Here is a 13,099-nt window from a genome sequence, read left to right on the forward strand (position 1 = left end):
CCTCCACACATCCCGTCCCCCCCCCCCCCACAGCCCCCCAGGTGGTCCCCAAGCCCCGGCCCTGCAACCCCCCACAGCTGCATGCAGCTGCTGGGACTGCTCCCACCCTCCTGCCTGGCTGCATGCTGGCCATGTGCATATATGCCCTGCCTACAGTCGCCCTCTGCTCAGCCCCAAGTAGCTGCTTGCTAGGGCAGGCCAGGAAAAGCTTTGAAGCTGAGTTAACCAAAATCCTGCACATTTGATCACATTAAAAAAAAACCCACCTGGATAGAGATGGGAGGACCCAAATAGAGGACATGTCCAGGAACACCTGTACATATGGTAACCCTGTGCTACTCTATATTAATTAGGAGGAAGGCAGGGAGAACAGGATTGAAAATCATGTTTGTGGTGACTTGTTCAGCTGAAGTGTAAGGGAGCTGGGTTGTGCTGCCTGGAGCCAAGTTGTGTCTCTGCTGTAACAATTGTGTTCTGTCCTTTGAAAATTCTCCTGCCATGCCTGGATGGTTACAGAGAGAGGTACCAAACAGTCTGAGAGACAAAAACTCAGTTGAAGGCTCAGGAGGTCCGCTTATCTTTGCAGGGCTCCACCATCCTCATACCCTGCCCTAACCACACAAGATGTTCCAGGATTGTTGTTGATTGCCTACTGGATGGAGAGTCTGGTCTTAGCCCTGTGAGCCCCCTAGGTGGGGTCTTCTGTTAAGTTGGCTGCTTGCCTCATTCTTCCCTGCACGGGTCCCAAGACAGCCACCTCTCAGTTCTAATCTTGCCCTTACCTTCAGGGCCAGGATGGACTCACCCCTCCCATCTCTTCTTTCTTTTAGGGTCCTGAAGCAGTTATTTTCACCCCTTGGGACTGGACCCACTGACAGAGTGGTCTCCTCCGTTGCTTCGCTGGCTCTTCTCAGGTAAGTTTGGGGACCAAGGCTTTCCTCCAAGCTTCAGGGTCAGTTACTCCTCTCGTCTTCTCTATCTACACCTTCCTCCCCTTTTCTCCGGACCAACCCCGGATGCTCCCTCAGTGTCCCTTTAAATTCCCTATTTCCTCCACTGTGTCCCCTGTGGCAGCATCTGATTCGCTATCTTCTGGACACAGCTGTTTTCCTTTTTCTTTTTCAAAGTGGTTTTCCTCTTTCCCATCTGCCACACCATTTTCCTTGTCCCAGACTTGAACTCTGGCAGCGGGGCTTACCGTGACAGCCTTTGAACTGCTGTGGCCCCATCTGGTTCCTTTAATTAGTTGGGGCACAGCATCTTTCCTGCCTCAGCTTGGCGCAGTTTCTTCAGCGTCCTCCGGTAAGTTTTGTTTCCTTATATTCTTCCTCACTTTACTGTGGCAGGGTGTCTTGGCCACCCTATCACATGCAGAAATTGGGAAATCTTGGTAGCAGCAGGTTCTGAGACAACAGGATATCCAGGGCTGGGCAAATAGGGCACATGTCTCAGGTGACAAGTTGGAGGGGGTGCCAGCAGCATCGCTTGGATCTCTATACCTCTGCTCTCCTGTTCTTGGTATTCCTTTCCTACCCAACTCTCCCAACCTCACTGGTGCTCAACAGAAACTCTGTAGGGCACTGAGGGTGTGTGTAGACAAAATGGGGGTTTACTTCACTATAAATTGAACTGGTGGGTTTTTTAAAACACCGCTTTTATTTAGGGTGAAGAAAACCCCCATGTCATGTACACCCATGTAGGACCCCGATCTTTATCTGCCTCTCCGGTGGCGGGGAGGGGACGGCAAGCTACCGGTGGGCAGAACAGTCCCTGGGCTGCGGTGCGGGGGTGAGGGCTGGTGTTTCCCTCCATGGCAGCGGTGTCTTCCCCCTGGCAGCACTCGCCTGCAGGTACCAGGCTTAGGTGGTCCCAGGGGGTACTGCAGCCACGGAGGGAAGGACCATTCCTCGCGCAGCTCATACAGGCAGGCAGGCTCTCCAGGGGGAAGAAAAAAAAAAGATCAGGCTTGCTGCTTTTTTTTTTTCCTTTGGTGGAGCCAGTCTTCCCAGGTTGCTGCCAGGGTGCCTGCACGGGCTGCCTGCACAGTCCCTGAGCTGCATGAAGTCCGATGCTTTGCTCTGTGGCTGTAGGGGAGCAAACTAAAACACCTCTGAGGAGTTTTAGTTTGCTGTGCCCCAAAGTCATTTAAGGTGCATTACACCATTGAATGTGTTACAGCAGCTGGAATTAATGCGCAATGTGCCGCCGCCGTGTGTAAACATCAGCCCATTAAAGCGGTGCAAAAGCATTTAACCCACTTTAAAGTGTTGTGCACACATGCCCTTTGTTCCATCTACACATGCCCTGAGAGGCTAGTTACCCTCTGGTCTGGGACTGGATGCAGTATGTCTCTGTTAAGCATCAGGAGATGGGGTGGAAAGAACTCATAGAGTGCTTGGAAATTCTGACTGCTGGAGTGCTGATTTCTCATGCAGAAACATGTAAAACATGTAAAACACAGCTCTTTAATTTGCAATTAAGGTTTTTTGTTGCAAAACCTGCACAGAAACCCAAAAAGAGAAGCACAGAAGCACAAAAACAGATTGAACTAGTAGGTAGAAGAAGCAGCAGTACTATTACATTAGGCCAGGGGTGTCAAACTTATTTGACCCGCAGGGCAGGTCCATGGGCCAGATGAATGGCAGGCCCACAGAGCTGCTCCTCATCCCCATTCTGGATACAGTGCACATGGTCCTCACTCTGGCTTGTCCCAGACTGTGCCACAGGTGGGCTGGCCCAGGACATACCCTACACATGACACCCACTCTGGTAAGTCTGGGCCTCATGTGCAACATTGGGCCCATTCCTGAGGGGCTACAGGGTGATCCCTCCATGCACTGTGGGTCCTGGAGCAGGTCCCACATGAGGCACATGTCCCAGACCAGCTGCAGCAGGCACTGCATGTGGCACATGTCCTAGGACTGGTGTGTGGGTTTGGTCTAGTACATGCTGTGTGCTGTGTGTGTGTTCACTCTGGATCCAGGGGTAGAACTAGGTGCTGGAAAATGGGGCTCTGTGGGCTGGATCTGGCCCATGGGCCATATCTTTGACACCCCTGCATTAGACAATGGGAATACCCAATACCTGTGAACTATGCGACTCTCTCCTTACCTCTTTGCTGCCAAAGAGGAGGCAATAAGAAAAAGGGAATAGGCTGTGCTGTGTCTTCCTTCATTTTTCTCTTCCATTACAGAATTGGTGACCTGACACAGGCACATGCAGAGGATAAAAGTCATGGCATGACAATAATTCTTCTAATACTCAGCACATTTTCGTCTCATTCTTTCCAAAGATCTTGTCTGCATGGAGATACTCTGTATTAGACTACAACAAAGTAAAGTCACTTCGCTCCTCGATGAGGGTATCCAGGTGAGAGACTAATGTACTCCAAATGTGTTCTTGAGGATGGATGATACTCCACCTATGTTCCAGGTAGAAAATTCAGGCACAGAAAAGTTCTCATTTGAAACTACTGCAGTCACTGTACCACAGTGCAGAGTTGCTAAGAGAATTTGTGTTGAGATTAATTTAATTGTATTTGAAACTCCTTTCAAACATTTTCAGTCAAACAAAATTAGAAGTGACATATCAAATGTACATAGTAACAAGTAATATGGCAAAAAAACCCCCAAAAAGCAAACAAAAGAATTCTTTGTTATGGACTTGCCACAGCTTGTCTCTACCATGGAGTCTTCTAGCACACTGGTCTGAAAATTCTTGTCTGCCCTGGGAACAATTAAAACGACAGTGCCTACTATTGTGTTGAACCTGTTTGTTTAGCACAGTTCTGCTTCCATTGTGGGCAGGGTTTTAACTTAAAAACATTTGTGCTTGCAAGTTTGCTATACATAAGCATTTAAAGTTTCAAAATATTTTAAATCTCTTGGGTATGAAAGAGAACCTTTTTTGTTTTCCTTGAATAATCATCACTCTGTCCAACTGATAGGTTCTGTAGGAAGGTTTCCAGCTTGTTTTAGCTGCAGAGAAAAGTCGTTCTGATGTTTGGCATTTCACATGGGAGTGCAGAGGCCAGGGGAAATTAGTTTCCCTGATAATTTGATTGGAGGGGTTGATGTTAAGCATATCTGCAAAACCAACAACCAAAAAAATCAACAAATGCTGATTCTGTGTACCCTGCGAAAAAGTAAGTGGTAACTACCCACAGTTACTTACAGTTTGCTCTTTCCTTAATTAGGGGCAATGTTCATATTTTTAGATTTAAAAACTTCCTGTACATCCCTGCCTCAAAAACACTAAAGCTGGAGACAGTGTTCTGCCTTGAAAAGTGATCTAAAAGGAACATGCTGGGAGGCTGATGGGAGAATATTTTTTTAAATAGTAAGTTAATGACTTGTTTTTGCATTTTTGCAACAAACTGGACAGTGGAATAATATTAAACAGGGGTGGATCTGGTGGGGGGGTGGGGTGTGGAAAGAAGGGGGGCTGCACTGGTGCAGTTTCATGGCTCTTTAATTCCTGGCTCCTCCCAAAGATTAAAACTGACTGCCTGGCAGTGGCAGCAGCGTTTCTGGTCAGGCAGTGCTGAGGGAACCACTTGACTTTATGGTTTATTGTAATCTACCAGATCCCTTCTACATTCTTCATTCCAGAGGTGTTAACGACCCTCTCTTCTTTTTAATGGTCTTGATGTTCCACCAATCAAGTTAGCCTTTGTTCTGCAATTTTGCTGTCAGTTAGCTGCTCCTAGTAAGGAAGCTCCTATTTTGTAGCCCCACAGATTGGTTTTAACTCATTTCAGTGCAGTTATGTTTGGTTTGGCTTCAGTCTTAAACTACATACTCCAGCCCTAGGTCCCAAGCATGTAAGTAAAGCTTCTGGTTTATTTTTAACTAGAGAACAATGTGTTATTTCATATGTGATGATACACCTCACCCTCTGCACCCCCCTCTCCCATGACATTACATACCTGTAACCTAGAAGGAATAAACCCTTTGGTCCTGCTTCTCACAGAGAAAATGTACGCTAAAATGTGACACCCTATGTATTGTTACAGTGAAGTGCAATGGGTGTAGAACAAAGAACCACAGCATTATCTCTGCTACACAGAAGTATCCCCGTATAGCTTTATTTTGTTCTCACTGCTGAACATTTAACCTTCTAAATTACCTTATCTTTGAAGGTTTGTCTTTTAAGCTTAGGTGTTAACTGGAGGTCAAAGGATGAGTTTGTGCTGTTCTACAAGGTAATCTCTTTTTTAAATTTCAGAACAAAGCACATGATTAAAAGCAGAATAATTTATTCTGAGGCCAGGGTATTGAACCATTCCCAAACAAAACAGCATAAGGTTTCTATTTTAATTATGATCCCATAAATAAACATTTAAAATCCAGTGTACTATGATGATCAGATCATGGGAGCAGAAATCAGGACTCCTGGTTTCAATTTCTAGCTTGCACTCACGGACTTGTTTTAAAATCCTTAGCAAGTCACTTTAATTTTGTGTTTTTCTTTCCAGTTTTATAAATTGGGGCTAATTTTTGTCTATGTCACAGGTGTTTTGAGGCTAAATTACTTAGTGGTTGTAATGTGCTGTGAAAATGCAAAGTTCATTATTAAAAATGTTAATGCCTTTAACCTTATGGACATAAACTACTTTTCTGTTGTCACAGTCATGAGATTTCAATTTAAATAAGTGATTTGAATTTATGTTACTGGTTACTTCCGCTTCAGATGTGACGTGCTCCTGCACCCTAACCAGAAACCTTCCAATCAAATAATATGCTGCCTCACCTCATCATAGTCTCTTGAATTTCTCATGCAGACATCCACAGAGTCTGGATATATTTCTACATCTCAGAAAAAAATCTCCAACGTACTAACGATCTTCTTTCTAAAGTTAACCTAGGTTTGCTTTGGCAGCACTCCCAGATGGAGACATAATCCTCTTACAATAGTCCCGCAACATGAGGCCTTTCTTCCTTCTGTGCATTCTGCTCCTACGTTCTTGTATTGCTAGGGTAGATCTTTCTACTCTCTGGGAAAGGCAGCCTCATTTTAAATTCAGCTGAAGTAAACAAGTATTTTTATGGACTCACTAATGCCCCATTTACCAAAAGTGCTGCAAAAAGGATGTTTCTGGCCTTCAAAGTGAGACTGCTATTTGGTGCGACTAAGCAGAAAGGGAGAGCTTCTGTTAAAGTTTCACCTAACTAGGAGAGTGAAGCAAGTAGATACAACAAGGATATTTAGAAGCCACGTGAGCAGTCGGTGCTAATAGAAGAGACACAACTTATACAGATCTGTGGCAAAGACTCCAGTTCAAAAGAAAAATATACAATATATTATTGCATGATATACAAGTCTGATGCATGGTTAAAAAGAAAAAAGCTTGTGGCCTTTTTTTGTCAAGAGCCATAGGTAAAGAGCCAAAGAGCTCCCTGTAGCTCAGCAAGCACTGTGTAGAAAACAACTACAGTTAGCTGCGGGCAAGAGTAACTTCAAGGCAGGGACTTTTTGGTGCTCCCTGATAAACATACGGAAACAGGAAAAAGTTTTGATAATTTTTTTTTCTCTTATCTAGGCCACAGAGGGAGTTAGAACAAGCTGTAAAGGAAAAGTAAATGTAGTATAAAAACAAGGCAACCTGTAGAGAGGAATAAATGGGCTTTTATGTCTGTCTTGGTGTATAAATGGGGCCAAGGTGTTTAATGATCAACCTCCCCCCCACCTTTTTACATTATAAATTCATGTCTTGTCTGCTCTAGAAGACTGATTAGAGAACTGGTGTGACTAAAAGTTGAACAATCAGTCTTATTAAAAATACCCTTCCCTCTCAGGATTTTGCATTGTTTAGATTCAGTGATTTTTTTCCTTTTTTTGAAAAATGGTAAAGTTAACAGGCTTATATGTTCAGTGAAGCTGTTCTAGTTCACAATCAGCAGGCTTGGATTTTGCCAAGATTCACTTTCCTGATATACAAGAATTTCTGAGGTATTAAAATGAGCAGGGGAAAAACCCTGTAGCTTGTGGGGCTTTGAAGGCCTTTGATACATCAACACAAATAAAAGGAGAAAGAATTGTGTATTTTAAAACTTTTACGCTTATTTTCTTATGGTTGACTTAGGAAACAAAGAAATAGGACTGAGTTGAGACTTCAAGTAACAGGAAATAATAGGAGACAATATTGATGTAAACACCCAGCGAGTTTACTAATAGCCATGTGCACAGCCACACCAGAAACAATATCTAAATGATATTCAACATTGGAAAGATCCCTACCTCATAGATAAGTACAAAGATGATTCTTTTTCCTTCCCAATCTTCACATTTTACTAAATTTCCGTTTGCTTTGCAATATTTTTTTAAAACTGCTTTCACTTTCTGCTAGGAGGTAAAAGTATTGGAAATAGCATTACACTGGGGTTGCCATACATCTGTGTTTTCCCAGATACGTCCTCTCTTTGGGTCCTCCGATCTCTGTTTGGGCAGTTTTTTAAAATAGAACAAATGTCCTGGATTTTGCTGGTAGAACTGCACTTCCTGGCTTGTCCTAGTGGCATGTGTGTTTACCAGGGATCCGGGTTTTCCATTTGCTGCAGAAAAATGCTGATTTTCCTCTTTAAAGGAAGAAACCACAGATTTCCCCTTCCAGGCTGGTAGCCTTCCAGCCTGCAAGGAGCTGCTTGGGACAGTTGGAGACAGGGGGTCCCATGTGCACATGCATGTGGCCAGCATACAGCCAGGTAGGGTGGTGAGGGTAGCTCCAGTAGTTGGATGTAGGTAAGTTTATGGGGCATGGAGGTTGGAGAGCTAGGGCTTGGGGAATGTCTGGAGAAGCTTTGTGTGTGTGTGGGTGGGGGGGGTGGGGGCAGGGGTATGTGGAGAGGATGGGCATGTGGGGAGGGGTGGGTGCCTGCCGAAGCTCTGTGAACCTGTCTGGGCACTGGGGCTGTGGCAGGGCAGGGTGCGAGGGAGGGAAGCACCTACCCCTCCAGCAAGGGAAGGGGTGGGACGGCCCTTCGGGGGCAGCGGGGAGCTGCATGGCCGGGCAAGGGTGGGGTGATCCGTGCTTGCAGGCGCAGGGCGGCCGTGAGATGCTGCCGAAGGAGCGGGCCGTGGCCAGGCCACCTGGCATGGTGCAGGTGCCTCATCTCACGGCAGCAGGTGCCACAGGACTCCCCTCCTCCTCCCTCCAGTCTGTGCAGAGGCCAGACTCGCTCTGCTGCTGCCCACATGATTTTGGAGCCACCACAGCTGCTGCACTCTAGCCCAGTTGGGACGGAGGAATCTGAGGGCTCCCTCCAGTAGGGCTGGTGGGGGAAGGGGGCTGTGGGTCAGGAGTGAGGGGTGCTGGCAGGGCGGGGGGAGTGAGGGGTGCCAGCAGGGCTGGGGGGTCAAGAATGAGGGGTACTGGCAGGGCGTTGGGAGTGAGAGGCGCTGGGGGTGTGGAGGACTTTGGGTCAGGAGTGCGGGGCACTGGCAGCACCAAGGGGCTCCAGGCTGGGAGTGAGGGGCACCCGCAAGGGACGGTGTGGAGGCTGCGGGTTAGGAGTGAGGGGCACCAGAATAGCCCAGGGGGGTAGGGAACTGTGGGTTGGGAATGAGGGGCACCAACAGGGCCTGGGGAGACAGGGGACTGCCCCTCACAATCATATCCCCTCCTCCCCCAGCAGGTATCCTCTTTTTTGGAACTGGAAATATGGTAACCCTAATTACACCACACAACTTGTTTCTTTCAGTATTTCTCCCTCTCATTTGCTGTTGCTTAAAGAGTCCTCCATTTTCTCTAAGTTACTGCTTGGTGTGACTCCCTTTCCAGAGGTAAAGGGGAGACAAGGATGTCTTGTGCTGTTCTTCTCCAGCCTCTCATTAAAACAGCTCCCCCTCCCCACCCTTGTGAGCCTGTCTCTAGTCAGAGGGCATCTATAGATGACACGGGGGTTAATGTAGAGCACCTGAAACGTAGAGCGATTAAAACCAAACCCCACTATTGTTTCCATCATTTTAGAGGAGAAAACCTCTCCCTCTGGAGTTGCGTAAAATAAGTTGGAACAAAAAAGAACTGAACTCTTTAAATAATTTCTATTGGCAAGGATAAACTCCTGACCACTGAGTTAATTCTGTGCTTTTAAGGATCCAGGATAGAAACTGCTGGAAGGTGTGTGAGGGAATGGTAGAACAGGAACAGACAGTATTGTTACCACTATTCTTCTGCATCTTAGCTCTGTATTGGAAAGCATAGCTGGCACTATTATTTTGGTACAACTGTGATCATAGCTACTTCTGATTTTCTTTTCTTCTCCTTGACTTCTTAAAACAGACACTGTTAGGTTTACCGTTAGTTTAAAAAATACACTTCCTTATCTCTTGTGAATATTTTGCTAATTACTTTCACCTTACTCAGTTTGGACAATAAAAAACCTGCCATTTTCATTTTCACTTCCACTTGGCTTCATTTACTGATTCTAAAACACTACTGCAATACTAAAGGGGAAAGAAATCAAAGAAAGGCCCTTTCATGAAACTTGGTTTCATGAAAATGCCTTTATTGATGGCAAGATTAGTACTCTTTACCTTTCAAAACATAATAAGCTATTTTTTTCTGCCACAGTGCCTTTAATTGTCAAGGTATCACAATAAAGGAAGTAAATATCCAGAGACATACTGAACCAGCTCAAAAATATAAATCCCTCCCCCCCCCCGTAAGGCAGAGATATTGCCTGAGAAAATCAAAATGTTGTGGTACATGCAAGGCACCACTGAAAATTACAGCTCTCCTTAATACTTAATATCTGCAGATTAGACTTAAACATTTCAGACATAGTGAACATATTATGAACTATGACTGCCTGGCAGGACCTGAAAAAGGTATTGTCCCTTGCAAGAGTTAATGAGCTCAAAAGTATTTTTTTTCTAAGAGTTTATTTATTCTGTAGAGAAAACAGTCAACTCAGAGCTTAGTTTTGGTACCTTGGCGAAAATTCTCTCTATATAAAGGGCTTAATCCATCTGTCAGTGTGTCTGTCTGTCTGTAACGCTCTTGGGGGGGCATGGCTCCAGCCAGTGCTGCATCAAGAATGCCTGTCAAGAATGATGGGTGGGGCATGGCTCCAGCGGAGCGGGCCAGGCAGATGCAGAGCGGGAAGGGGAGGGAGAATGGGTGGCACGGGGCTGGACACAGAGTGGGAAGGTGGGGATGGATGCGGAGTGTCATGGCGGGTGGTGCAGGCCTGGATGTGGAGTGGTGAGGGGGGTGGCGTGGGGCTGGACGCAGAGTGTCAGGAGGTGGCGCACGGCTGGATGCAGAGTGGGGGCAGCATGAAGCAGTGGCTGGTGGTGGTGGCTGCCACATGCAAACTCCCCTCCCACCCCCCACTTCTGGGAGGTGATGGTGGCACAGGGTGGTGGGTGGTGGTGCTCTGTCCCCACCTGCCCTCCCTCCCCATAATTTTTGATGGGCAATTTGCTAGTATACACATAGAAAGTTACAAAATTGAAAATAAATATACATGAACTTCCATTCAGCTTTTAATGGTTTGAGGCCTGAAATGTTCATAGCTTTCTTACACATCTTAATTCATCTTTTAAATTAAGTTGAGATTTATACCAGATTACTATTACAGACAGCAAATTAATTGATTTTTACTAGTGACATGGTTGTGGGAATGTCTAGGTGGAGAGGCAACTGGGGTCACAGGTGTGTGAGAGAGAGGAAAAACTGAAGCATATTTGTATTGTGAAGGGAAAGAACCAAAGAGCATAGAGCGGTTAAGGTTAGGAAAGGATGAGTGGATACAATGTAGATGGATGGGATTGTCGCTTGGAACAAATGGAGGGATTAGAGGAGGAGAACAGATGCACTACTGCATCAATGAGATGAGCAAGGGGTAGTTATTAGAGTGAAAGGGAAGGGAAGCAAAGAAATAAAAGAGCTGGAAAAATATATTGCTGAGAAAAGTGGAGATAGGAAGTGGAGAAAGGCCAAGTCACAAAAAAGCAACTGAGATTGGAGGCATGCAATTAGTTATGGTGCCATATGGCATGTAGTTATATAGGTAGATGATAGAACTGAAGAAAGAGGGACATATTTGTCATTGATATTTCCCATCTTTTCACATTATTTTGACTGAAAAGGGCTACATACAGGTTTGTGGAGTTTAGTCTTAGTAACACACTTGGGTATTTTTTTAATTGGTTAAAATTGAATTAATATATCAGGGCAACATAGCACTGTAGTTAAATGCACTTGTTTCTTCCTCAAGTGCAAAGTATGATTACCAGATGACTAAACATTTGATAGGATTGCAAAGCTTAAGACTATTAAAGATAGAGGATTTTTTTCTATTCTTAGAATACTTTCTTCAGCGTTGTTGTTGAAAGGCAAATGGAAATATCCCAATATATAGTTCAGGAACAGACTGTGCTGATAGAGATCCATACCTGCAACTGAACCACTGCAGAAAACAGTACCCATAGTTCTCTAGAGAAGTTTGCTTGCAGAGAGAAGAGAAGTCATCTGTTTGACACTGACTCTTACAGGAGGGGAAGTCAGCTGTCTGGCACTATACAGGAGGTAGCTTTCCTGCTCCCACAGCTGTTGGTAACCTTTTTGGGCTGCAAGCTGGGGTGACCCAGTTTGGGTGGGTTAGATGTGGTGGACACTGGGATCCAGCTGCTGACACTTTTGTGCAGGGCAGCATGGGGAAAATGCCTGCAGCTGGCACTTCTCGCAGCAGTAGCAGGGGAAAGCCCACATCCAGGGACTGGATCTGGCCTGTTGGGCCATAGACTCCCAACCCTTGAATTATCACTTCAGGATTACATTAATCTTTTTGCCACAAGTTTCTTGTCTTGACCGTAATAATTTAGCCCTGTTTGCAATTCATCTGTCCTTTTCCTTTGCCAACAATGGTAAAGCTTTCATCTGGTAATTCATCTCTCTCTCAAGGTGTGTCTCTTATGCATGGGAAAAAAATCCCCATTGCAATCAATTAGACTAGCACATTGTTAACTCATGCATAAAAACACTGCCAGCTAGCTGATAGTGAGTAGGCAGGTTGTCAAGCATTTGTTTCCTACATGCCAAATCAACTACTGCTACTACTTTGCTCTCCTAGTAACAGTGTTTGTTCCACTTCATTCACTTGTTGCTGCATGTTCAAACCAGTCTGCTGAGCAGGGATGACTTTTGTATTACTTTCACAGCACACAGCATGAGGTAGCCCTGATGACTGATTAGGGCTTGTTGGTGCTTCCATAATGCAAAGAAATCATGAGTAATATCAAAAAACAAGTGTATTGCTAATCCAGTGTCTGAACACCCTAGATAAACTTGACCTACAAAAAGATCTCAAACAAGAAAGAGACTAGCATCTAAATGTTAGTTTTAGAAAGTCAAAGCACTCCTGTGACTGCTTGAGTATAGAAGCATCCTTTTTAAGTGCCTGAAAAAAGCTCTATGCTTTTTTTAAAAGCCTCTCTCTTCAAACTCAAAGGCCTTTCACAACCTGCAGAGACAAGATAAATAGGGACAACTTGCTGGAACCAGAGTTGCTTGCTCTCAGTCCCCTGGGATACTGCTGGGAGTATGCAGTTTCAGATGGAAGCAAAAACAACTACAGCTTGGCTGGAAGGAGTTACAAACAATCTGCTGGGCTGTGAAATAGGAGCCACTTTTGTCAGAAGCAGCCAAGGGACAGCTCAGTGGCAGAACAAAGACTGGCCTGAAGGCAGGAACATCGAGGCCATTAATAAGAGCCTGGACACCCCCAGGAATAAGGTAAAGAATAAGGCCAAAAAAAAAAGTCACACACCCTTCCCAATGCAGCCTAAGGAGTAACGCTGCAGACACCTGGTTTTATGCTTTGGGAAAGGGGGCGGGACTTGCTTTGACCAATCCGAAGCGCCGCTGGAAAGGAGGGCGGGGCCAGGACGTGAGTGGCAGCTCAGGAGATAAACAAGTTGCCGCGCGAGGCTCTACACGGCCCCGCGCGCCTAGCGGTTGCAGCGGGGCCCCGCGAAAGGGGAGGGTGGCGGGCGTACGCCAGGGGGTGCGTGGGGAGGGAAGGCTGTAGGGCCACCGCACCCGCCCCGCCCCGCCCCGCCCCGCGAGTTCGCTCGCTCCGTCCCGCCCGCTGCT

At 45.8% G+C, this 13,099-nt stretch overlaps 1 protein-coding gene and 1 pseudogene across 3 annotated transcripts in view; both read left to right on the forward strand.

Moving 5' to 3' along the window:
* Positions 1-3,207, forward strand: part of LOC102388000 — a 19,695-nt pseudogene extending 16,488 nt beyond the window's left edge.
* Positions 3,208-3,288: 81 nt separating this feature from the next.
* CDK19 (cyclin dependent kinase 19) overlaps positions 3,289-13,099 on the forward strand; it is a 226,640-nt gene continuing 216,829 nt past the window's right edge. For all 3 annotated transcript variants that reach the window (XM_025198850.1, XM_025198849.1, XM_025198845.1), the window contains exon 1: positions 3,289-3,369. In XM_025198850.1, the coding sequence (XP_025054635.1) occupies positions 3,304-3,369 (66 nt within the window). In that variant the 5' untranslated portion in view covers positions 3,289-3,303. The remainder of the gene's footprint in view (positions 3,370-13,099) is intronic.

The sequence above is a fragment of the Alligator sinensis genome, unplaced genomic scaffold (assembly GCF_000455745.1).
Source record: "Alligator sinensis unplaced genomic scaffold, ASM45574v1 scaffold737_1, whole genome shotgun sequence".
In the NCBI taxonomy this organism is placed as follows: Eukaryota; Metazoa; Chordata; order Crocodylia; family Alligatoridae; genus Alligator; species Alligator sinensis.